The sequence below is a fragment of the Meles meles genome, chromosome 6 (assembly GCF_922984935.1).
Source record: "Meles meles chromosome 6, mMelMel3.1 paternal haplotype, whole genome shotgun sequence".
NCBI classification, from domain to species: domain Eukaryota; kingdom Metazoa; phylum Chordata; class Mammalia; order Carnivora; family Mustelidae; genus Meles; species Meles meles.
Genome location: NC_060071.1, coordinates 143,334,738 through 143,361,088, shown reverse-complemented (window position 1 = coordinate 143,361,088; position 26,351 = coordinate 143,334,738). Strand labels below are relative to the sequence as shown.

The window sequence follows — 26,351 nt, the reverse complement described above, 5'->3', positions numbered from 1 at the left end:
GTGTTCTGTTTACTTAGTGTCTTTGATTAAAGTATCAGGGTCAAAAGTAGTGCAGGGAAGCAAAAGAAGAGGTAATTGGATGTCACCAAAATAAAGAGATTTTGTGCATTCAAGGACACCTGTCAAGAGAGTGAAAAGACAAGCCATGGAATAGAGGAATATATTTGCAAATCATATATCTGATAAGGGTCTTGCATGAAGAATATATAAAAAACGTGTACAGTTCAATAGCAAAAAGACAAATACGAAGTGAGCAAAGGACTTGAACCTACGTCTCCCAAAGAAGATATACACATGACCAGCAGACATGTGCAAACATGCTTAGTCACAGTGTGACACACTTCAGACCCCTTAGCATCACCAGCATGTACACACATGTGCCCCCACGTGCACACACAAAATAACAAGCGTTAGTAAGTATGCAGAGAAATTGGAATCCACCTGCATCGCTGGTGGGAGTGGCAATGATGCAGCGACTACGGAGATGGTCAGCAGTTCCTCAGGAAGTTAAACAGAATTAAAGTGTGACAGCAATTCCACTCCTAGGTATCTGCCCCCCCCCCCAAATTGACACCAGCTGTTCAAACAAGAACCTGTACACAAATATGCATAGCAGCATTTCACGGTATCTAAAAGATGGAAATGACCCAAATTGTCCCTCAACAAATGAATGGTTCAAGAGCCTGTGGTGTGTTTGTACAGTACAATATTATTTAGTCATCAAAAGGATGAAGCCCTGATCCATGCTACAGCATGAGCCTTGGAGACATGCCCATGAAAGAAAACACAAAAGGCCACATATTGAGTGATTCTGTTTATGTAAATATCCAGAAGAAACAAATCTGTAGAGACAGGAAGCAGACTAGCAGTTGCCAGGAGCTGGGCTGAAGGGATAGTACAGGGTACAGCATTTCCACTGGGGTGATGGAAAAGTTCTAAAACTAGTGGTAATGCTTGTCCAGGGCTGTGTGAACCAGGCCAACACCATCTTGGGCAAATGCTGACAGTGGACAAATGGACAACTTTTCTTGAGCTCAAGCCTTCACTCACATTCTTTCCTTTTGTTTAACCACACCCTTAAGTGCACCCTTATGGCATAAGGTCCATGATCTGCCCTGGAAATAGGACTCTGACACACACCTATTCTTTGTTATTGTTGTTGTTCTAAAGGGGGGGGGGGGCGGAGAAAGAGGGAGGGAGAGAATCTCCAGCAGGCTCCACCTCCAGTGGAGCTCAGTCTCACAACCCTGAGATCTTGACCTGAGCAGAAATCCAGAGTCAGAAGCTCAACAACTCAGCCACCCATGTGCCCCAACAGACACCTGTTCTCCAACTGGGTGGACTTCCAGCCCCTAGGGCTATAAAAGCAGCTCTTAAGGGGGGGGGGGGGTGTTTGGGGACCTACTGGTCTAGGGACTACCCTGAGACATACTTCTGTCCATAAATCTCCTTAATAAACCAGTTCTTGTCAAGCTGGGCTTGTCAGCCTTTTTCTTTGGTCCTTCTGCTCCCTCAGCCCTAGGAAGTCGTTTTGCATATACCTCCCTTTCATGGAATAAACACAACCGATGCGCCGAGTGCCACCGACTTGTATACTTTTAGAAGGTTGCAGTGGTAAATGTTATGTTGTATGTATTTTACTATAATAAAAAAAGACAGTGCAGTTACATTCACTTAACATTATTTAAAGAGATGAAATATATTTTGTTTTTTTAAGATTTTATTTATGTATTTGAGATAGAGTGAGCAAGAGAGTGCAAGTAAGAGAGGTGGGGGGGCGGCGAGGGGATGAGGGGGACAGAGAGAGGGGAGAAGCAGGCTCTGCCCTTGAGCGGGGAGCCTGACTCAGGGCTCCATCCCAGGACCATGGGATCATGACCCGAACCAAAGGATGACACTTAACCAACTGAGCCACCCAGGTGCCCCAAGATGAAATATATTTCTCATTCAGTGTAATTTCTCATAGTGTATAATTCTGGGAATTATGGGATTTTTCAAGCTGGAAAAGACCACAGGGATTGAATGCTTATGGCTATATTATAAAGTTTGTTGAAAACATTTTAATTACCACAAATCCTGGGATTATTTATTCTGTTATGGTATTTTTTTTCTACCAAGAGGTTTATAATTCTCTCTCTGACTCATTGCTAAAGATCCTGACCCTGAACTCAAAAATTTACCTACTGGAAACCAATGACATCTGACTCAGCGTGAGTCACCAAAGCATAAACCATTTTCATTTCTTTTGACACCACTGGCACTCGGGCAATAGCAAACTATTTGCCTACATGTTCAAATCATACACAGTCTGATTCTCTTCATGCTATAAATTACTGTAAATCCAAGTCTGCAGAACACTTTGACTAAGAATGAAATGTTAGATTAATATTTGTCCTATGAACTATACACAGACACTTCATCAATTTACCTTTAAAATACAGTTCTTTAACAAAGTCACTCGTCGCCATCAGCTTTTTATAATGATTCTACTTAATAAAGTACTGCCCCCCCCAAATTATAAAGCATTAAGAAAAAATTATAAAGTATTTGCTTAAGGGGAAAACAAAGAATTTTCCAAAAACTGGAAAAGCATTTTTTTTTTCAAGCAGGATTCCAAATCACAATTTTCACCTCATCTCTAACTCTAAAGGTGTATCACACCCGATCTTTCAATTTTCACTGCGTTTCAGGATTGTTCTTGAAGAGATATTCTGCCTATAATTGAAAGAGAGAAAAAAAAGACACATCGGTTTAAAAGACAGTACTACGACTGTTTGTCATTTCAAAATAAAAGTACATAAATCTTTACTTTCAAATGAGTAAGAAAATCTTAACTATAAACTGTGAAGGTCTTAAGAGGCTATTTGCCCAAAAAACGAGGCATGGCGATTTCTCTATCTCAACTAGCTTTTTGTTTAGATTTAGGCATCTTTTAATTTCAAATTGATAGTAAAACAAAAATCTCTTACCAGAAAATCAACGGGATCATCCGGTCTGACCTTACAACACTCATTCAGACCCTGCATCAGGGTCGGCATCACGTGGGTCATTAAATAGTTTCTCAGGGGAATAGACTGGGCCTCTAGTAGTTCTCTTTCTTCTCTTTTCACTTCCTCTAGTCGTTTATTCTACAAATAGAATGTTTGGGGGTTGGGGTAAACAGAAAGGGGAGAACACGTTCACGTGATTCACCCCAGAGTACACTGGAACCCAATACTGCTGTACTTGGCCACTAGATTATGATAAAGATGGCATCGCAAACAGCAGAGAAAAGATGTAAATGGTGTTGTAACAACAGCTTAGTGTGCTAGAAAATAATAAACTGGATCCCAAACTCACATCTTAAATCAAGATAATTTCTAGCTGCCCAGATGAAGAAAGAACGGGAGTTGGGGAAGGAAGGCATGAAGGAAAGAATCACAGAAGTACTAACAGAAAGTCTAGAAGGTATTCATCTGGTGAACACGTGTTATTCCTTGCTCAGCATATGGTCCCTCCTCTCTTGGGAATAGTAATTCCAGATTTCCTTTGAGAAATCTCCCTTCTTAGCCTGGTGGTTTAGGTGGGACTTAATCCCATCAGTCCAGCCCACCTCCTGGCTGTGAATATTAATAAAGGAGAAGCACATCAAGTAGAACCTAAGGATGATGCCAGTGTGGAGGGCAGAGCAGAGATAGGGACCCCAGGTCCTTGGTGAATCATCTGAGTCACTATATCAAGTCTTGCCTGAAGCCAGCTCTACCCACCCCCCCCCCCCCGGATTTGATGTGAATCCATAAGTTTTCTTTATTTCTAAGCCATATTGAGTTTGCTTTTCTGTCACTTGCAAGATACAGAGTCCTAATGATACTACTTGTTCAAAAAGAATCTTTCCCAGCAAGACAATAAACCCATAAACCAACAATGGACTGATGGATTTGACTACATACAACCATAAAATTTCTTTATGTCCAGAAGACACACCATAAATGCTGTCAAAAGATAAATGATGAGTTGAGAAAAACCATTTGCAACAGATTATAAAAAGCTAGGCTATCACGAGAGGCACACAATTTGCATACTTACGCACATAACTGACTCATCACCCCATCGCTGTATGAAGCAGGTACTATCCTCCTCCTCCTCTCACAGATGGAGAAACAGAGACACAGACAGAAATCTGCACAAAACCACAATGCTACAAGGAGAAGGAGCGAGACTCGGACTCCAGCAACACAGCTTGGGAGACCCTTGTCTCCTGAGCCCCCTCCTGTTTCTATGACTACACTACCTTATCGGGAGCTGTTCTTGCAAAATACTAAGAAAAGGACACACCGCCCAAACATGGGCAGAGAAAACGTGCAACATGAGAAATAGAAATGCCAATGAACATAGGAAGAGTTGGTACATGCCTGACCCGAGAGATGAACATTAAAGCAATGGGCTGGGGTTTTGGTTATCTGGTTGATATTTTGTGAGCAAAACTGAGAAAGCAGCGTTGGAGGAAGTGTAGGGAAAGCCACTGGAAGACAAGGTGTGAGCTGCTCTACCCTTGCTAGAAGGTAGTTTCGAAATATGTATCAAAAATTAAACCACATATAGTCTGACCTAACAAAATTCAGGAATTCATGCTAAAGAGATAATCGGGCATCTAAAGATGTGTGCTTAAGGACATCCTTCCTTCGTCTCCCCGTTCCTTCCACAAATATTTGTTGAGTGTCTGTTAGGTGCCGAGCACTGTTCTTGGCATTGGACATGGGGTACTGAACCGCAATGGAAAAAAATCCTTGTCCTCATGCGATTTAAATTCTGTGCAGAGAAAAGATAGTAAGATAAATATATAAAATATATAGTCCCTGAGAATAAGTAAGTGCCAAGAGGGAAATTGAGACCTATAAAAGGGGATAGGCCATGTGATGGGGAGACTCAGGGGTTGACATTTTAAATATCGTGGGCAGGAAAGGCTTCCTTGGAAAGAGGACTTTTTAGGAAAGACTCAAAGCAAGTAAGGGAGTTAGTTGCGGAGACGGTGTGTTGTTGAAATGCATCACGCCAGAACCTGGAAGGCCCCAATAACGAGTCTCACGGTGATGGAAGCCTGTGAAACGTTTGCACAGGGAACTGCCCACGTGGGTCTGTACGTTAGAAGGACCACCAGCGGCAGCATGGGAACAGGCTGGAGATGGAGAGGAGACCAGGGAGGAGGAACCATGATTCCAGCAAGAAACTCTGACCCTGATCAGAAGTGAGGAGCTGTGGGAGGATCCGAGTGCAATTTTCAGTAGCAGAATAGGCAGGAATCTGTGATTTTGGGAATCGAGAGGGCGAAGGAGGCTGACCATCCAGGTGAGATGCGTAAATGGAGGAAAATCAGAGGAACTCCCAAGGTTGGCCTAAGGCACCATGGGACCCAGTTACAAGGATTTGGATTATCAATACTCCTGGTAAAGGCTAGGTACTATTATTGCGATTATTTATCCCAAGCAAAAGACCACGGGCACCTTTTAGGAAATGGTCATATGACAAAACAAACCAAGACCAAAACAAACACAAACACACGCTTGGGTATTTCCATGAGACTTCTCTAGGAGCAGGATGGGAAGCGCAGCTGCCAAAATGGCTTGGCATCCCACCCCCAAGACCCCCCCCCACCGCCGCCCGCACACACTCACGCACCCACTCCTCCCAGCGAGCGATCCTCTCCGCCAGCTCCACGGCTTCCTTGTGCTCCCGTTCCGCCTCCTCCATGGCCTCCTTGGCCAGCTGCTCCTCCGCGGCCCTCCGCTCCTCCTCTGCCTTCTCTTCGTCCGTTAAGCCGTAATTTCGAGGCTCCCCGATCTCTTTGATGAGCTGTTTGATGGCAAGTCTGTTTTGAGGGTCTTCAAGTTTTCCTACATCTTTCAATACCAGGAGAGAGGAAGAGATCAGCACCCACTTACATTCTCCAAGGTACTACGCTGAGACCACATTCGGGAAAATTCTTTGTTCTCATACATGTGCTGTGGAAATGGAAATTACCATGATGTTACATTATGTTATGTTAGGTAATGACCACACTGGGCTTTGCTGTTCCAGTGGCCAAGATGGGTTCAGGATTTCTTGGCTCACAAGCAAATACCAGCCCCGTGTCTGGGAGTCCTGGGTCTGGGAGGAAGACTGGGGCTCAGTTTTTGAGCTCTGACAGTGCAGATTTTGAGCAGCGGGGAATGGGTGGGATGGGCTTCCTTAAAAAAAAAAAAAAAAAAGAGTTCTCCATCCCTGGAAGCATCCAAGCAGAGAAAGATGCTGCTGTGGGGGTTCCCACAGGAGGAAGCCCTGCACTTGCTGAAAACCCGATAGGATTTCCCCCATTTCTTCTTCTTTTTTTTTTCCCCCTGTTTCTGAAACTCAATGATCCTGGGATACATTTTTTTTTAAGATTTTATTTATTTATTTGACAGACAGAAATCACAAGTAGGCAGAGAGGCAGACAGAGAGAGAGAGAGAGAGAGAGAGAGAGAGAGGAGGAGGAGGAGGAGGAGGCAGGCTCCCTGCAGAGCAGAGAGCCCGATGTGGGACTTGATCCCAGGACCCTGGGATCATGACCTGAGCTGAAGGCAGAGGCTTTAACCCACTGAGCCACCCAGGTGCCCTACATTTTTAATTCATAAGTAAAACAAACCATTTCAGTTAGCCTACTTGAATAGGGAAAAGTCCAAATTCTAGAATATCCAACTAATTTAACATCAAGACCAAAAAAACAAACAAACAACAACAAAACCAGCAGCAGCTTCTTGGTAAACCATGGGTTTCTCTACAAAGTCGCTCAACACTAAATTCTACACCACTCTCTTGGGTTTGCTTGGAAAGCGCCCCCAACAGAAGGGTGTGCAGTGGACGGTTTTTGTTCTTAGCGCCTCAGATCTTCCTAGGAGTAAGGACCTTCCCCTCATGGCACAACCATTGCCACGCCCCCTCCCTATGTTCCTACACTATGACCTTGACCCAGATTAGAGGCACCTCTAGCTTCTGCTTGGGAAGAGGGGAAGAACAGGGTCAATGTGGGAGGAAGCAAGCCCCCAAAAGCGAACAAAAGCAAAATAAAACAAAATTCATATATTCCACGCCTTGCCCACACTCTGACACTTTAATGTATTTCTCCCGATTTCTCTAACAGTAATTACAACTCGATGTGCTTGAAAGCGCTCTGAAACACGTTGGAAGAGGCTCACTTTGGGAGACCAGTGCTGCCCAAACCAATACCTTTGCCCTGACCCTGGGACAGGGGAACTGCTGATTGGGGGGTGGGAACCTGCCCAAACCATGACTTTGGATTTGCCCTTCTAGGGCTGTGTTATTTAGGGTGGACGGTCTAGCTCTAGGCTTGGCTCCCAGGATAGAAACTCTGGGCCGTGGGGCAACCCCAGTTCACTATGTGGGTGACGGAGGAGAGATGCTGGTCCAAAGAGCCAGAAAGAAAAGAGATTCTGAGAGAGGAGAGGAGTCCAGACTTGCCAAGAGAAAATCCAGGTGTCAGCCCTGTTCCTGATCCTTCTTGGGCAGGGCCCGGTGGCCTGCATTCTGACCTTGACCCCTCCCCCACACCCATCTCCCCTAAGATCCATTTCTCCCTTCCCTTTAATGTCATCTCCTCCTTGTCAGGGTGGAGATGAGGTCAAATGTGACCAGCACAAACACACAATGACCACGCATCCAGTCCTCCCCTCATTTCTGTCTTTCTCAACATTTCTCCCCAGGGCTTTCCTGAGTTTTCCATAAATCACTTTCTGAGCTTTACTGAAAAGATGGCAATCACTGGTTTTGTGCAATATCCTCACCATTCTCTCCCAGTTCTCTAATCAAATAGGGTGAGCTACTTTCCATATTAGTAGATGCAAATCCTAAGGTTTTACACGGAAAACGGGGGTCCAGGGCACACAGACATGTCCCGAAGACAAAACCCAATCACTTCTGCAGGGGCCAAACAGATTTTGTAGATTTATAAATTGTGTTATCTTTTTATTGCTCAACAGCACACTATGTTACGCCTTAGTAATAACAAAATTAGTCAACCATTGCACCAGACACTTCCTATCTCCTCTCTCTGCATTTGTAACAACTCTACAAGCCAGGGGTTATTTTCCCATTTCACAGATGAGAACACAGATGAGCAGAGCCAGCCCTAAGACCAGCTCTCCTGCTTCACGTGGACACGGTTCCTTGGCAGTACAACCCCCGGCACTCCAGGGTCCAGATGCTGTCCTGTCTGGCTCTTGAGGGCAAAGAGAGACCCTGAAAGACCCCCCCGGGGGCCAGCCTGGCCACTGCGCTTCCACCAGGAAGAAATGTCAAGATCCAGGAAGCCAGAAAGGAAGTTCAGCGGTTCACCAAAGCCCAGGGAAGCAGAAACACCCTATGACAGCTGAGATTTGGAGCCAGGAACAGTGACCGCCACAGTGAGGCTGATGACAGATTCTACTTCTGAGCGCCTGCTGGCTGCTGAGATCTGAGTTCAGTGTTTACTGGAAACAAAGAGGAAACGATCTGCTTTCTGAGTAGAGGTGGGGGGAGGTCAGATGGCTGGTCTAAAGGCCAGGAGGGGCTCTGGGAAGAACATCAGTGCCCTGCAATGCTCCGGGGACAAAACGCTGCCCCCAAGGAAGCAGCCGGCAGCAAATATACATATCTTTGAAGTGTCCTTCAAAAAAATGCCAATTTGGTATTCGATTTCATAACCTATGCATATATTTTCATATGCCCCAACACGCCCCCCCAAACGCACACCAAATCCTCAAGTAGAAGGACCCCCCAGAAGGAAAGCCCTGTTTGTCCTGTGAACTCCTGGCCCCAGGGACATAGCTCTGCTTCCCCATCCCCATCCCCAGACCTAGGACAGACTCCAGACTCGCACCAGGGGTGCCTGGGGGCGGAGGGGCGGGGTCCTGACACTTAGTGGTTCTTCGCATTGACCTTAGTCTTGAGCCCTGCTCATACCAATATGTATCGGGTGGATTTCAATCTCATCGAAATAGTTGATGACAGTCTCATCTTCCGTATTGAGGTCCCGGTAGTTGCTCAGAGACCGGAGGAAGCGGTCCTGGCTGTAGTGGGTCCCTGCCACCACGCTCTCGGGGAGGTTCATCACCCGCTCCTTCAGGAACTCATCTGAGGCGTCCAGCACGCACACGAACTCTGGGGAGAAAGCGGGGCTCCTGAGTTAACCCGAGGAATAGAGGGTCTAACCAGCAGGTGGCCCGGACCAGTGCTAACCGAAATGTCCTGTGACCAGGCTGGACCTCAGTGACTAACTGGCCTCCCTGCCGCCTCTCACCGAGCAGATTACATGCATCCAAATCATTGACATTTCCAGACACCTCCCTATGAGGCCCGGCCAGCTGGTATTTTGTGAGATCTGTTAGTTTTCTATTTTTCCCCTTCTTCCTTTCTCTTTCTTTTCTTCCTTTCTTCCTTTTAAGAAAAAGAAAAGCAGCAGAAATTGGAAAGCGCAAATCTCTAATAAGAAAAAAATAGCAAATAAAATACCAGATAGCAAATAGTAGCAAATCCAATCATCGAGTAAAAAGAAATCCCATAACAAAAAGCAGCAGAAATCGGAATTAGCGCATCTCTGATAACCCTATGGCATCAACCATCAGCCGCCTCCCAGCCAGGTCCCACTGCACCTTCCCCCACCTCCCTGCACAGCATCGCAGGCTCCCAAGGAGACTAGCAGCTGAGCAAACTGATGGCCAATTTGGCCAATTCGTAAAAACAAGAGCTCCCCATGGGACTTGAGTTTCCCCAGGATCCAGCTCTCTTCTCATGTAATGCAATTGGCTAGGAAGCGTCTGCCTCCCATTCAACAGAGCGCCTATCTGATGTCCGACCCGGGAATCAGATTAACGATGGGGATCATTTCATCCACCTGTGATTTTCTTTTAGCCTATGAAAGCAGCTGTTTCTCCAGCTTCCCGTGTAAGTTCGGTGGATGTAAGTTGCGTGAATGAGTGATCAGAGCGCACATCAGTGCAACAGACTTCCTAGGTGAGTTACTATTCTCAGAGGTTCTCAGCGTGGTCGGAGCACGCGGGTGTCCAGATCATTAACCAGGTGGGCGGCAAAAAATGTGCTACCTGTAAGAGTCTGGCGAAGCCTGCAAGCCTTTTAATTTTTATCCTAAAATTGTACTGGTTCCCTGTGGGCCAACGGGCCAATCCTTTGACTTTGGAGATTAAGTTTTATTGACACTTAAAGATTAATTAATTAATTAAATTGTATCGGTGTGCCACATAATAAGGCCGTCTTCACTCAAATGCATTCTAATAAGATCTCGTGAATGAGTGAGAAAAGTAAGCGTACAGAGCAGAGCCCAGAGCAGAGGGTGCCTATGGGGCAAGCGGCCCTCCACTGAGTACCATCTGCTTCCTGCGTTAACAGTGAAAATCAAGGTTGAGGACAGAGCTTGCGGAACACGATCCAGTAAATTCGTAACCAGAGTCTGAAGCTGCCACTATTCTGACCCATTTTAATTTAGTTTAGATGCTCATCTGTGATCATCTGATTTCATGAGTGGCTATATTCTGAGAAGGAGAGGAGACAGCTAGATCTCCAAATGCCGGTATAGTACTTGAAATGATGTCAACAAAGTCACTGAAATTTGAACCTAGTTAAGCTCCATGACGTCGGACACCTAGAAGAAAAGTTAATGAATCTGTTAGTGATCTAAGACGTTTAAAATGCGATGCTGTATTTTTCTTCCCAGTGACTGGGAGAAGGAAGCTTCTGGTCAGCCAAACACCACAAACAGTGATGGACTTGGCTTCTAACTTTCAAGAATTTTAGTGGGATGAAATATATTCCCCACTAGATGGTTTCTTTCTTTCTTTTTTTTTTTTTTTCTTTTGAAAGCCCTACACCTAACGTAGGGCTTGTACTCATGATCCCAAGATCAAGAGTTGCATGCTGAGCCAGCCAGGTGATATTTTTTAAAAGTCCTTTCTCTCTTATGATTCAGACAAACTTCAGGATTTTGCAGTATCTCAAGATAATTATCAGACCATCTACTGTCCTGGGGAGCCTGGGTGGCGTGGTCGGTTGAGTATCTTACTTTTGATTTCAGCTCAGGGCATGATCTCAGGTTTGTGAGATCGAACCCGTGTTGGGCTCCCAGCTCTGCTCAGAGTCGGCTTGGGATTCTCTCTCTCCCTTTCTCTCTGCTCCTCCTCCCACTTATATGCTATCTCTCTCTCTCTCTCTCTCTCAAATAAACAAATCTTTTTTTTTTTTTTTAAGGAACATCTACTGTCCTTGTACTGGCTATGGATAGCAAGTAATAGATTTCTGCTTGGTAAGATTGTATATAACAAGATCACTGTGTTTGGCTATCTAGAGTCATGAGAAATCTGTTTTGTTGTGTTTTTTTTTAAAAGATTTATTTATTTATTTGAAGGGGGGCAGAGGGAGAGAGAGACAGAGAATGTCGAGCAAACTCCCCACTGAGCGTGACACAGGCCTTGTTCCCATGACCCATGAGATCATGACCTGAGCCAGTATCATTAATTGGACACTTAACCAAGTAAGCCCCCCAGGCACCCCTGAAAATCTGTGTTTTAAAACATTTTTTTAAAAGATTTTATTTATTTTTCAGAGAGAGAGAGAGCACAAGCAGGGGGAGCAGCAGGCAGAGGGAGAAGCAGGCTCCCCACTGAGCAAGGAGCCGATGCGGGGCTCAATCGAGACCCTGCGATCATGACTTGAGCCAAAGGCAGATGCTTAATGACTGAGTCACCCAGGCGTCCCTAAAACATTTTTTCCATAGTAAGCAAGCAGACAACTGTATTTATTTATCTTCACTTTTTAAGTAGGCTCCACATCCAAGGTGGGGATCAAACTCATGACCCTGAGATCAAGAGTGGCGTGTTCTACTGCCTCAGCCAGGAGCCCCAAGCAGGTATGAGTTTAAACATGACCGGCTTCAACAACAAGATCTGAAAAGAACGGACCCGGATGCAGGCTAGCAGCCGTTATAAAAGGCAGTGGTTTATCAAGGAGAGAGAACACCACCTATGACCGGTCAACCACAGACTCAAGTGTGTCACCACTCCAATCAAGCATGGGGACTTGTATTAATCAGATTTATCATTTTCTGTATCTTACGATGTTTTGACATCTCAGGGGGAATGTTACAGACCCGGAGAGAGACTGCCTCTTTCAGGACTGGCTAATTCCTAAAGATGGTCAACCACTTACTCAGGAGAAGGGCCGTCATGTGCAAAGAGACGACCCCCTCTTTATAAGTCTCACACACCAAGCCGCCAATATTTCCCTTGCCTTAAATCATCCCAGAGCCAGGCACCAGGGAACTAGAGAGCAAAACCCACTGGAACTGGCTCAAAGTAGCCAATCCTCTTAAAAAAAAAAAAAAAAAAAAAAGCTATTTCCTTGGCCCTGCCTTGCCTTTCCTGCAGAAACCCCGATTAAGGCAATGGCCTAGGCTTTCCCTCACTGCTTCTTGCTTCCTACTTCCTGACCAAATCTGGCACACTTCCCCACGCGATCTAGTGTGGTATGGTATACCCCCTACTCTGGGGTCCCTTCTTTCAATGGCATTAGCCTCTCCTGTCCTCACTCAGTCACCTCCCTGTATTAAAATTCTCTGAGTACAAGTAAGACAATACTCTCATTTCTTCCAGGAAGACAGAAAATAATGACCATTTCCAGAAAGAGGGTAATTTACTAAGAGCAGACTAAACATTCCAAAGAGATGACGCATTTGACCCGTTTGGGCCACGTCCAGCAGAGGGAGGGCAGCCCAGTAGACCACTGTTAAGAATCTTAGAGCGTTTCACGTTTGTGATCCCACTACCTGGAAGGGTTTCATTAATTCTGTGTTTTGGAGGCAGAGGAAAGAGGAGACTGAGTTTGAATTTAAGCCATTCCGTGTACCAGGGAAATGGTCTTGGCTAAGTCTCTGGGCTTTGGCTTCTGGATCAGGTAACCATGGGAGTAATTCCAGCCTGGCAGAACCATGCAAAGAAAGGTTCAACAAATTCCTATCTTGTGCGGTTCTGGGCACATGATGGACAAACGGTTCAGTGCACTGCCCCAGTAAAAGCGTGAGGATTTGCCAGGCGGTTTGCAATGAATAAATATTGCCCAGAAGTGATAAACTCTGAGAAACCAGACAGATCTGGTTATTTAATCGATTTTAGTTTTTAACTTTTTCTGAGCCCAACGGCTTATGTTCATGGGAAATCTGAGACAACCCACCCTTTGGCATTGCACATTCCCCGCCCCAGGCTTCAGGGCCCTCAGGCAAACAGTAACTACCCATCCCTGAGGATGACTGCTTTCTGGTGGTCCCAGTGCTTCCAGTAGCTTCATGGCAAGCTCTTCCTGGACCAAGGGGAGAGGGTTACAGCCATAAACTGACTCCCGGGCGGACTCTGACGCAAGCGAGCACGCTCCGCCCACAACCCTAAGTAATGAACTTGGGCTCACTTGCTGAAAAAAGCTATTTTTGTGCTTCCTATGATGATATCGCATGCAAACTGATTAAAAAAAAAAAACTTCAAAAGTTCAAGACAAGGTCACAAGAAATGCCAGCCAGGCAGTCAGCAAATCCTTTTTCATGGAAGAAGTTGTTTACACTTTACTTCCAAAAGGACATTGTGCAACATCCGTGTATGTACATGAACAGTGAACAGCTCGGCACCTGCCCAGTCCCAACCCTGGATCTGGGGAAGATGGGAAAGAGGAGGGCATGGCTACCACCAAAAACGGGAGGAAGGGCCCAGTCCCTGCTGGTCTTGCCAACTGGCTCAGAAGTCAAACCATCTGGGGACCAGCCAGCCTCCCTGTGCTTCATTCCCAGAGAGAGCAGCAGAAACAAATGTTCTCAAAGACTCCTGTCCATTTCAGAACTTAGTATGCCTGTATTTCTGACTGTTGCCTCCCATACATTCCCTAGCTTGAGAGCTTACGCTTAAGGGTACCGTTTTACCTCCCCCCCGCCAAAAAAAAAGAGCGGGGGGAGAGAGATCTGCTTTACTGACATCAAACAGATGGTTTGGGTACAAAATGGCATTCCTCTAAAAATGACCTTCGAGAAATAAATATTTTAAACTTACCCGGTATGATTAGTTTATCAAAGGGAAACATTTTGCCTCTGACTTCTTCTTCTTCCTCCTCATCGTCTTCTAAGAAAACCAAATATACATTTTTGTGTTTATTACGTGCTATCACTGTGGAGAGCCCCTCGGCAAAAAATTAAAATATTTAACTAGATGTTAACGAGAAAACTAGCCATAAATAGAAAGAGCATGTGTTTTAGACAGTCTCTCTGATTTTCAAATTTTAACCAAGTGACTATAACTATGGTATGTTGCGACTTATCTGAAGGCGAGCGCTCAAATGAAGGAGGGGCGTCTGGCTGGCTCAGTTCACAGAGCACGCGGCTCTGGACCTCAGCGTCATGAGTTTGAGCCCCACTTTGGGGGTAGAGTTTACACAAAGAAAGAAAAGTTTTTAAAAAATAATCATAAATAAGGGGAACTTACGATTGAACAGGTCTTTAGCTTGATCATAGGTCTTCGGGAATCCATCCAAAATATAACCTTGATTCCTGCAAGGCATCGATTTCACCTTTTCTTTGATAAATCTAATTACATATTGATCTTCTAGTCGGCCTGGTGAAAAGAAAAATATATATATTACTGGGGAGTCACATTACTCATGGGGGTTACAAAGTCATCTCGAAATGGTTGTATAGTCCAAGTAACTACTGAAAATCTTTTATTTTTCCTTAAAGTTACAAATATGTGGTTTTGTATTTTGAACATGATACACTGAACTGTAATGCACAATAAAATAGGAGAACCCCCTGTGCTTGTCTGCAATAAAGAACAGAAGCAAATGCTGATGTCTGCAATTCCCAGATTTTCTACTGGGTGAAATCACAACTTCTGGGTGAAGCGGAACAGGTGTTCCTGTGTGCCAGCAGGGTTCACTCAATTCTGTTTTGATATTACGCCTTCATATGTAGCCTTCTAGCCTTAAGACATGGTAATAATAGCCTTAATACATAGCGATAATTGCCTTAATATATAGTAATAAATGTTTGTGCTGTAAGAGTTAAGTGAGATAGTATTCACATGTGTTATTAACACACGACTTATTAATAATGTAACAGTAATGTAACAGTAATAAATATTTGCTGCACCAGAACAAAAATCAAGCTTGGGATCCCTGACTGGCTCAGTCGGTAGAGCATGCAACTGATCCCGGGGTGGTGAGTTTGAGGCCCATGTTGGGTGAAGAGATTACTCAAAAATAAGAAGTAAAGGGGCGCCTGGGTGGCTCAGTGGGTTAAAGCCTCTGCCTTCAGCTTGGGTCATGATCCTAGGGTCCTGGGATCGAGCCCTGCATCGGGCTCTCTGCTCCACGAAGAGCCTTCTTCCTCCTCTCTCTGCCTGCCTCTCTGCCTACTTGTGATCTCTGTCTGTCAAATAAATAAAAAATAAAAAAAAAAATTTTAAATAAGAAGTAAAAAATAAATTAAAAAATAAAAATTGAGCTTGATGTGATTCTCAAAGGCACAGTTCTCTTTCAAGCTGCAGGAACCAACGCCCTCCCTACCCTGGTCTCTCCAAATCTGCATTCACGACCTTGGCCCCACGACACAGTTCCCTCTAGAAACTTGGATGCCCAGTTCCTGCGGTGCGTGGTATCGCTGAGGACAGAGAAGTTTGTTCTAAAACTGCCACAACGGTTGAAGGATCAAATGATGCATATTACCTGCGACAGTCATGTGTTATTCTGTCGCAATCATCACACGGCTACCGTTTCTGAGACCTGGCACTGCCCTTACGTTACTGAATGTGGGCATTACCGCATCGTGGGTTTGGCAACTTTGAGTGACTGATCTACAAAGCCCTTTCTAGGGTCACACCATACTTTTAGTTTATCAGTGGGTCTACGATATAAAACAGTTTTGGTCTCTCTCTCTTTTAAAAAATTTTGTTTTAGAGAGAGACGGAGATAATCTTTTTTTTTTTTTAAGATTTTGTTTATTTATTTGACAGACAGCAAGTGGACACAAGCAGGGGGAGCAGCAGAAACAGACCCCCCAGCTGAGCAAGGAGCCCTACTCACTCAATCCCAGGGTGCTGGGATCCTAACCTGAGCCAAAGGCAGACGATTACTGGACTGAGCCCCCTAGGTCACCCAGGGAGAATCTTAAGCAGCTCAGACACGGGGCTCCATCTCACAACCCTGAGATCACGACCTAAGCCAAAATCAAGAGTCACACGCTTAAGGGACTGAGCCACCCTAGCATCCGGGTTTTTGCTATTTTTAATCACTGTATTAATGACAATAAAATGATGTCATTGAAACACCTCTTCTTTCTTCTATCATTGACGCACGACTCATTAAGCAGTAACTGATTCAAAACTAATTGTGTCTTCCAGAAATTTAAATGTTAGGGCTGAGACCAAAAAAAAAAAGGGAAAAGAAAAAAAGAAAATCGAAAGTGTTATTTTGCATAATGAAATTCCTTGAAATGATCTGACATTGTATCTCAGTAAGGTTCACAGTGATGCAAAGAAATAGAGCCAAGTAAAGTGTCGAGGGATTCAGCAAAATTCAAAGACGAGTTTTATCTAAGCAGTCTATTTCTGATTTCGGAAGGTTCTGTTGCTGAGGCAAACGCACATCTATATTCAGAAACCAGGCTTCAGCCCCTCCAGGCATCCCTCCCTTGATTCCAGCCCCCAGCTTTGCCATTCACTCCGTCTGCTTCAAAGCTGAAGTGTTCGGTATGCGAGAAGGGACCTCTAGCCGCGGTTTCTGATCATTAGGGCATGTGAGCACACAAAGGGCCAGGCCCAGGTGGCTCTCTCTAGAGAACTCTGACCTCCTAGGGATACACCCCAACCTTGGCAGTGTGGAGCTCCTTGGAAGGGGACTGTCACTTCTACTTTGAAATGAATGAACGCAGCCCTCCTGGACAGTCTTCAAAACGACACCTGCTTTTTTTTTTTTTTTTTTTAACTTTAAGTCTATCACATTCAAGTAATATTTAAAATGCTAATCTGAGGGGCGCCTGGGTGGCTCAGTGGGTTAAGCCGCTGCCTTCAGCTCAGGTCATGATCTCAGGGTCCTGGGATCGAGTCCCGCATCAGGCTCTCTGCTCAGCAGGGAGCCTGCTTCCCTCTCTCTCTCTGCCTACCTCTCTATCTACTTGTGATCTCTCTGTCAAATAAATAAATTAAAAAAAAAATGCTAATCTGAGGGATGCCTGAATGGCTCAGTAGGTTAAACGTCTGCCTTTGGCTCAGTCATGATTGCAGGGTCCTGGGATCGAGCCCCGCATTGGGCTCCCTGCTCAGTGGAGAGCCTGCTTCTCCTTCTCCCACTCCCCCTGCTTGTGTTCTCTCTCTTGCTGTGTGTCTGCCAATAAATAAATAAAATCTTTAAAAAATGCTAATATGAATCCATATTCCTAATTACTAAAACATGGTTCAAAAATAGGTGCATCCAAGGTTTTAAAATACTCCATGCAGAGGGTAGACACTAGGAAGTTGATACAGTTACATATGTCCTCCCTCCCCCCGCAATTTTTATTTTCATTTCTTTTTTAAGAGTTTACGTATTCATTTGAGAGAGAGAGAGAGCACAAGCAGCAGGGAGAGGCAGAGGGAGAGGGAGAAGCAGACTCCCCGCTGAGCTGGGAGCCTGATGTGGGGCTCCATCCCAGGACCCTGCAATCATGCCTGAGCCAAAGGCAGATGCTTAACCTACTGAGCCACCCAGGTGCCCCCAATTTTTATTTTCAAACTCACAGAAAAGTTGAAAGACTAGTCCAATGACCCCGGAACACAACCAACTTGTTTCAATCATCCCACAATGCTTTTGAAAAACATAGAGTGAGCACAGAGAATCGGTGACCCGTGTGTTCCGGTTTAACCAAGGCCCCTATTCCGGCTGCACTGTCAGGACTGGAGTGGAATTCTCGGCACCCAGAGGTGCCCTGCTGCACTGGGATTGTGCAATTTGTCTCCCTAGAATCGTTGGAGTAGTTTACTAACAAACGGGGTCACAGGAGAGGAAAAGCGAGCTGACCTCTGTGCCCTTGCTAGGGCTATGAAATTTCTAGGTAGGTCTGTGCAGGGAATTCAAAGGTCTTGTTTTGTCCAAACAAATCAAGGTCCATGTTCTAGATTCAGGTAAATATGAACAGGAAGGATTTAGGGACAAACTTGAGGGAGAAAACAAAACAACAAAACAAAAACAATGTTCCTAAGGTTAAAGGGGACGGAATGAACTGAATATTCAGTCTTGTAGGAAGGGGGTGGGTGGCCGTGGGCCACTTCCTCTGTCCCCTTCTAGGGCCCCTCCAGGCAGAGGCTTCTGACCCAGCATGGGCTCTCTTGGCATCTGGGAGGAGAACAGAGTAGGCTGCCAAGGACAGGCCCTTGTGGCGTCTGAGCAGCACCATGACTGTCCTCGGCTCTGCATGGAAATTCCATCGGGTGCGCTCACCTCCCCGGGGCTGCAAAGAGCCCCGTCGGGACTTCAGACCATCTTGATACACACTCTGGATACAACTTCTGGGTTCTTGCAAAGCCCAATGACATGTCTCTGTCCAATAAATATCATCCTGGCTTTGTCTCATCCCATTCGCCTGAATCCTCTGCCCTTGGGGTGGCGCTGTTCACCGCTCTGGGTGCCCTGCTCTGGCCCTAGCCCTCAGGCTTACCCAGCATACGCACAGGGCGCACAGGGCCGTGAACACCTGTACATTCCTTACAATCCCAGTTCTCTGCCCTCTAACGCGGCCTTGCCAGACTTCCTTCCCAGGTGTCCTCACTACACAATGTCTTATCTTGGGGTGTTTCCCCTCCCCCAAGCGGTGGCAGCCAGGACCCTGTTAGTCTCTCTGAAAGCCGCATACAGGCTCCTAAGTACCTCCTAGGTGAGGCAGAGGCAGTGTTTTATCTCAAAGTACTACACTAGGTTTTCTACAGTCAGTAGAGCATATGCTACTCTTGATCTCAAGGTCGTAAGTTTGCATCCAATGTCAGACACAGAGATGACTCAAAAAAAAAAATTAAAAAAAAAAAGAGAGTCACCTGGCTGGCTCAGTTAGTCGAGCATGGGATGCTTGATCTCAGGGTCATGAGTTCAAGCCCTACATTGGGAGTGTAGCCTACTTAATTAAAACAATAATAATGATGGGGCACCTGGGTGGCTCAGTCGGTTAAGCATCTGCCTTTGGCTCAGGTCATGGTCCCAGGGTCCTGGGATGCAGCCCCACATCGGGCTCCCTGCTCAGCAGGAGCCTGCTTCTTCTTCTGCCTCTGTGCTCACTCGCGCTCTCCCTCTCTCTCTCTCTCTCAAGTAAATAAATAAAACCTTTAAAAGAAATAATAACTTTAAAAAAAATTTTTTAATTAAAAAAGTTTAAAAAAAAACGTTTTCTGTGTCCCTTCCTTTTCCTCTGGGACATCTCTGGGATTCTAAATTCCATTCCCTCCTGGCCCAGCCCATACTGAAGCAGAAACCAAAACACAGCGAATCAGCTACCTGCTTGAAGTGGACATCCATGGTGGGCATACAAACCTGTGTCCGCCCCTAAGCACCAGACTGGAGCGGCCTGGGGCAGGGAGAGGAGGGGGAGAGATACCTTCAGAGGGAAGCCATGGAGGGACTAGAACCCATGAAGATGAGTGGCTGGGGAGAGGACCACCTGGAGGGACAAAGGGCTGGTGCCCGAAGACCAGAAGTGGGCAGGGCAGTCAAGAGCTGTGTCCCAAGGAATGCAGCGGGCGGTCCTCAGTGGGAGGGTGTGTAAAGGGCAAAAGCAGGAGAAGCCATCTGTCACCCAGGACCTAGGACTGGCTTACGCCTCTGTCCTTCCTCCCTGCTTCCCACATACCCAGCCCAACCCTAGGGGATCAGAAACAGCCATCAGCAAAGAGGAGAGGAGGAGGTAAGCAGAAAGAAGCCAAACGTGCTTGAGAGGGTAGTGAGGGGAGAAACCCCAATGGATCCGAGTCCAATGGTCACACACTGGACTAGTCTATACATGATACCAGTAAAACCAGCTTGATGGAAGATCTCAACTGTCTACTTAAATCAAAATGAAGTGGTGTTAGTTTCCGAATAATTACACTCGTTTTCTGCCAAGTAGCAAGATCCCCAGGAAACATCTAAGTTCAAAACACAGCTTGCAATTATTTGATTGGAACGGACTTTTTTTTTTTTTTAAGATTTTATTTATTTGACAGAGAGAAATCACAACTAGGCAGAGAGGCAGGCAGAGAGAGAGGAGGAAGCAGGCTCCCTGCGGAGCAGAGAGCCCGATGCGGGGCTCGATCCCAGGACCCTGAGATCATGACCTGAGCTGAAGGCAGCGGCTTAATCCACTGAGCCACCCAGGCGTCCCGGAACGGACTTCTTAAAGCATGAACAAAGAGATGACTTACTTACTATCTAGGAGTTGCAAAGGAACGAGCCCAAAACTGTCCAAGGGTGGAGAAAGAATGAGTCCAGAATCTGTTTTTAAAGTGATCCCTCACTCCAGTGAGTCTGTTCAACAAACCGGTTAAAGTTACCAAATGAGTAAGGGTATTTTTCCATTTATTTGTATTTGTTCCTGCATGTATTAATGGCTCCATGTTATCCACCTCTTTTTTCTAATAAGGACTTAATGGTTTTCTTATTAGTTTGCCTGAGCATTTTATATACTAAGGATATTAAGTCTTCAGCATCTGAGTGCTCACTTAGTGGCAAATATCTTTTCCTGGTTTGTCCTTTGCCTTTTAATTAGTGATTTCTGATGTGTATAAAATATTTATAAGTACACATTTGGTCCTTTATTATCATTTTTTTAAATTTCTTCTTCTTAAGATTTTATTTATTCATTTGACAGACAGATAGCAAGAGATATTGAGCACAAGCAGGGGGTGCAGTAGACAGAAGGAGAAGGAGAAGCAGGCTCCCCACTGAGCAGGGAGCCCAATGTGGGACTTGATCTCAGGACCCAGGGATCATTACCTTAGCCAAAGGCAGATGCTTAATGACTGAGCCACCCAGGTACCCTTGGTCTTTCATTATTATTAACTTGGGTAGTTCTTTCCCATCCTATGATCAGATAGTCACCAAAATATTAATGGTGACTTTTTTTCCCCTCCAGGGTGGATGAGATTATGATTGAAATTTCTTTGTTATGTTTTCTGGACTTTAAATAGCAAACAAGTAGTCTTTTATAACAAGGACACAAAGCCTATCAACAAGAGCAGCCCCGGGCCTTCGCACTACCTGCGTTTTGCTCCATGCTTTCCTTGATGCCATCCAAGAGCTCCTGGGCATCTTCCACATTCTCCTCCTCTTCCTCCTCCTCCCCTTCTTCTTCGCCTTCCCCTTCATCCTTAGGTGTGACAATCGCCTCCTACATACCACAGGGATATTTGAATTGGACGATATCCCGCATGGATCTGCTACTCGCAAATCATCTGGCGTGTGATCCTGGAAAAGGCTGGTGTCCAAGGAGGGAAAACGCTCACCCATGGTCATTGTGCAAGTCATCAGGATGCGTGTATCTACAGAGATGGCTGAGAGCCTCCAGGTTTTTCTCACTCTATTTTAGGAGAAGAATCCATTTCTGTGTTAACACCAGAACTGCTTAAGAGTCAACCCTTTTCTAGGTGTCAGGTTGTATCTTACTTGAAGGAAACACATTTTGGAGAAATTCAGACTTCTAGTAATCATTTAAGGAAATATACCATAGTCGCTACCATTTTCAATGAAATGATAAAAAGCAGTTCGCTGAGGGGAGGGTGGGATGAATAGGCAGAGCACAGAGGATTTCTAGGGCAGTAAAACTACTCTGTGTGATACTGTGATGGTGAGTATGTGTCATTCTACATTTGTCGAAACCCACAGAATGTGTAACACCAAGAACAAAGCTTAAAGCAAAGAGTGACCTTTGGGTCTTAACGAAGTATCCATGTGAGTTCACCAGTTGTAACTAATGGAACCACTCTGGTGGGCATGTTGATAACATGGTCGCTTATGCACGCAAAGGGTAGGGGATGTACGGAGAATTTCTGTACCTACCTCTCAGTTTTGCTATGAACCTAAAATCGCTCTAAGAAAATAGTCTCTCTTTTTTTTTTTCTAAGAAAATAGTTTCTCTTTTTTTAAGAGAAAGTGTGTGTGTGCACACGAGGTGGGGAGGGCCAGAAAGAGAGAGAGACAGAGAATCTTAAGCAGGTTCCACGCCCAGTGTGGAACCCAATCAGGGGCTTGATGTCACAACCCTGAGATCATGACCTAAGCCAAAATCAAGAGTCGGAAGCTTAACCAACGGAGCTATGAAGGCACTCCAGTAGTCTCTTTCTTTTTAAAGCAGTTCATAAATAGTCTGATAGTACTCTGAGAAACACACATTAAGATGGAAAAAAAACTGGGGCGCCTGGGTGGCTCAGTGGGTTAAAGCCTCTGCCTTCGGCTTGGGTCATGATCCCAGGGTCCTGGGATCGAGCCCCACATCGGGCTCTCTGCTCAGCGGGGAATCTGCTTCCCCCTCTCTCTCTGCCTGCCTCTCTGTCTACTTGTAATCTCTGTCTGTCACATAAATAAATAAAATCTTTAAAAAAAATGGAAAAAAAAACTAAAAATAAAATGGGGTGCCTAGGTGATTCAGTCAGTTAAGCTTGATCTCAGCTCAGGTCTTGATCTCTGGCTGGTGAGTTCAGACCCTGCGTTGGACCCCACGCTGGGTGTGGAGCCTACTTAAAAACAAACCCCGCCCCCCCCCAAACCTGAAAATGTTCCAGTAGACAGAGAGAATACAAGCTGCAGACAGACCAGATTTCAAGGGCACCATGAAGGGCACTACCGTCTCACAGAGGAACGTCCTATGGGAGGCTCTGTTTTCATAACTGAGGCCAACAAGAAACTCCAATGAAAATAACAAATCTCTTTGCAGGATGCCACGTAAAATTAGCAGCCTCCTTATTATGAGACTAAGGAAAGCACTTTTAAGATATAAAAATTCACAGTGAAGCAGTTAGGAATGTTACCAGTTTCGCTATGGCTTCGGAGATGACATCCTTCAGTTTAATGTGGTGCAGCTTGTAGTGCTTGGCCAAGGCTTCGGCGATACTGGACTTCCCCACAGCGGGAGGACCCAGAATGCAGATCTTGATCGGCTGCAAAAGGAGAACAAGGACCGGCCGGTGAGCTGTGGACACTCTGTGGCTCAACAGTGTTCTTCACTTCAAGGGGGGCCCTTTTCTGAATGTCTTGGGGCTCTGTAGGCTGACTCTCTTCTGTCAAGCCTCCGGAATCACATCCTCCATGGCCGGCCTCTATGGTCAGGGCCCACTTCGTCCTCACGGTGCTGCCCCCTCATCAGGGAGCAGCCCTTCCTGTTCATTCTGTTCAGCAGGCACTTAGTGAGCATCTACGACGTGCACTGACCAACCATGGGGGACACAATGCTCAACGACATGTGCTCTGGACGTACTAGAAGTACTACGAGTACTAAAAGACTAAAAACAAAGTACTGAAAAGAACTAAAGGGCAAAGTACTTGAGCATTACACCCTACCATATTACTTTTTCAAAACTTTTTTATTTAAAATTCAGTTTAACTAATATACAGTGTCCTGAAGAACTACTCAAGTACTCAAGCATTACACAAAAGTACTAAAAGTACTAAAAAACAAAGTACTTGAGCATTATACACTATCATACTAATTTTAAAAGAATTTTTACTCAAAATTCAATTTAATTAACATATAGTATATTATTAGTTTCTGAGGTAGTGGTGAGTGATTCTTCAGTTGTGTATAACACCCCGTGCTCATTACATCCCGTATCCTCCTAATGCCTGTCACCCAGTTTCCCCCAGCCCCCCAGCCACCTCCCCTCCAGCAACCCTCAGTTTGTTTCCTAGAGTTAAGAGTCTTTCAGTTTTTCTCTCATTCCTATTTCATCTTATTTTATTTTTCCTTCCCTTCCCCTATGTTCATCTGTTTTGTTTCTTAAATTCCACATATGAGTCGTATTACTCTTACAAAGAAAACGAAGACATAGAATTTCTGGTCCAGTGTGAGAGGGCTTAGATTATTGCATCACAAGTATTATTTCTGAACTGACTGGGTCTTTAATCATACTTTACTTTTTATTTTTATTTTTTTAAAATGTAATATATTGCATCACAAGTATTATTTCTGAACTGACTGGGTCTTTAATCATACTTTACTTTTTATTTTTATTTTTTTTAAATGTAATATTTATTTAACAGAGAGAGACACAGTGAGAGAGGACACAAGCAGGGGAGCGGGAGAGGGAGAAGCAGGCTTCCCGCCAAGTAGGGAGCCCGATGTGGGGCTCGATCCTAGGACCCTGAGATCATGACCTGAGTGGAAGGCAGACGCCAATGATTGAGCGGCCCAGGCGCCCCCATATTTTACTTTTTAGCACAGTTAATTTATTCTAGTTTTAAAAAATATATACTCATTTAAAAAAAAGAGCTCCACCATTTCTTTTTTTTTTTCAAAGATTTTATTTATTTATTCGACAGACAGAGATCACAAGTAGGCAGAGAGGCAGGCAGAGAGAGGAGGAAGCAGGCTCCCCACCGAGCAGAGAGCCCAATGCGGGGCTCGATCCCAGGACCCCAGGATCATGACCTGAGCTGAAGGCAGAGGCTTTAACCCACTGAGCCACCCAGGCGCCCCTCCACCATTTCTTCTGCCAAAACTTGCTTCAATGCTCCAGAAACTCTGACATTTGTAACCAGGGAGTAAATATTGACTTCCAACAGAATTTAAAATATCAGTAGCGGTCATTTCTTTCAAAATGGTCCAAACAGTTGAGGAACTGAAGCCTCATATTTCGTCAGGCTAATTAATGACAACAATCAGGCTGATGGGAAGACTTTCCATTGGCAGAGTGTCCATGCTCTTAAAGGTTATATAATTTCAGCCACCGTTTTGGTTGTGATCATTATTACTACCATGTGACAGACGAGGAGACCAAGCAAAGGAAATAAACAGGGACGTTGCAGGGGTGCTGAATGAGGAGGGTGAACATGACTGGTCTTATCCGGTGAGGGACACTTTCGGGATGATGGTGACGACCAAGATGGCGGGCAGTGGAGGGGCAGGTATCCGAGAAAGCAGCTCAAGCTGAGTCTTGATGGGCAGGGCTGCGCTCCTGGGTGGGCCTGGTGCATTCAGCACAGCCCGAAGGCCAGCTGTCAACTGAGCACATTCACGGGGCACCCTTTTGTCCACACAATGATGACCAATCTATCTCCTGGGGTAGGCATACCTCGGCCAGTGAAACACCAGGCTGGCAGTTTATTCACTTACTAGTGAGAAATATGTCCGCCACTGCACTCAGAACTCCTGGTGCACGTGTCTGGTACATTTCTCCCTCAGAGCCGACACACATGAAGTTGTCGATGAGCGTTGTTGGAACATGAAGAGTTAGATGAACGGGCTACGGAGTGGCATCCGGTCACGGTAGCTTGATGCATCTGCAGCAGGGACCACCTTGCCTTGCTAAGGGGACCGGACTCATGGAAGCCCTTGGCTTAAGAATATTCCATGTGTTGGGATGTCACTGGCATGGCACCGTCTGCCTTACCCTGGGTAGTTTCCTGTGCTGTGCTTCTACTCTGACCAGCCCCTAGGGATGGATAGACTGTTCCATTTTTAGAGATGCTCAGGGCACGTGGGTGGCTCAGTCAGTTAAGGGTCTGCCTTCAACTCTGGTCATGATCCCATGATCCTGGGATCAAGCCCAGTGTCCGGTCTCCCTGCTCAGCAAGGAGTCTGCCTCTCCTTCTCTCTCTCCCCCTTGCCTTCCCTCCTGTACTCATGTTCTCCCTGTCTATCTCAGACAAATAAGTAAGATCTTTAAAAATATGAATTTTTAGACACGCTTATTCCCTCTATCATACTATCATGTTCTGTCCAGTCTTGCTAATCGGGAACCACATGATCTCTTTAAGGTGTCTTGTACCCTAACTGTGTTGTTTTTTCCATTCGACCCACAGAGGACAACACCAGTCTCACCATTTGAGTTGTGTCTTGTCTGTCTCAGGATAGGATCCAAGTATAGCTACCCTGGGTACTCAGATGCTTAAAGGCATCACTGTTTCTTTTGCTGAGAGGCACATCTACTACTCAACTAGGCATGTTTTTCAGGAGAATATGGTTCTTAAGACACAATGATGAGACTGCTCTTGCCTGTATGGAGTCTCCCACGCACAGTGGTAGCTCTGGTTAGGATGGTTTGTGTTCCTCACATGCTACCAGACAGTTTTCAACACATGTTCTCCTGTATTACCCACTATCCTCTTTGGGATGC

The 26,351-nt window shown here is 45.4% G+C and overlaps 1 protein-coding gene across 1 annotated transcript in view; it reads right to left on the bottom strand.

Moving 5' to 3' along the window:
* Window positions 1-1,929: 1,929 nt before the first annotated feature.
* Window positions 1,930-26,351, bottom strand: part of AK7 (adenylate kinase 7) — a 71,757-nt gene continuing 47,335 nt past the window's right edge. The window contains exons 11-18 of the mRNA XM_046009164.1: window positions 23,049-23,177; window positions 21,283-21,412; window positions 14,517-14,645; window positions 14,088-14,156; window positions 8,953-9,150; window positions 5,656-5,876; window positions 2,970-3,128; window positions 1,930-2,715 (exon numbers count right to left, since the gene is read on the bottom strand). Of these exons, the coding sequence (XP_045865120.1) occupies window positions 2,677-2,715; window positions 2,970-3,128; window positions 5,656-5,876; window positions 8,953-9,150; window positions 14,088-14,156; window positions 14,517-14,645; window positions 21,283-21,412; window positions 23,049-23,177 (1,074 nt within the window). The 3' untranslated portion in view covers window positions 1,930-2,676. The remainder of the gene's footprint in view (window positions 2,716-2,969; window positions 3,129-5,655; window positions 5,877-8,952; window positions 9,151-14,087; window positions 14,157-14,516; window positions 14,646-21,282; window positions 21,413-23,048; window positions 23,178-26,351) is intronic.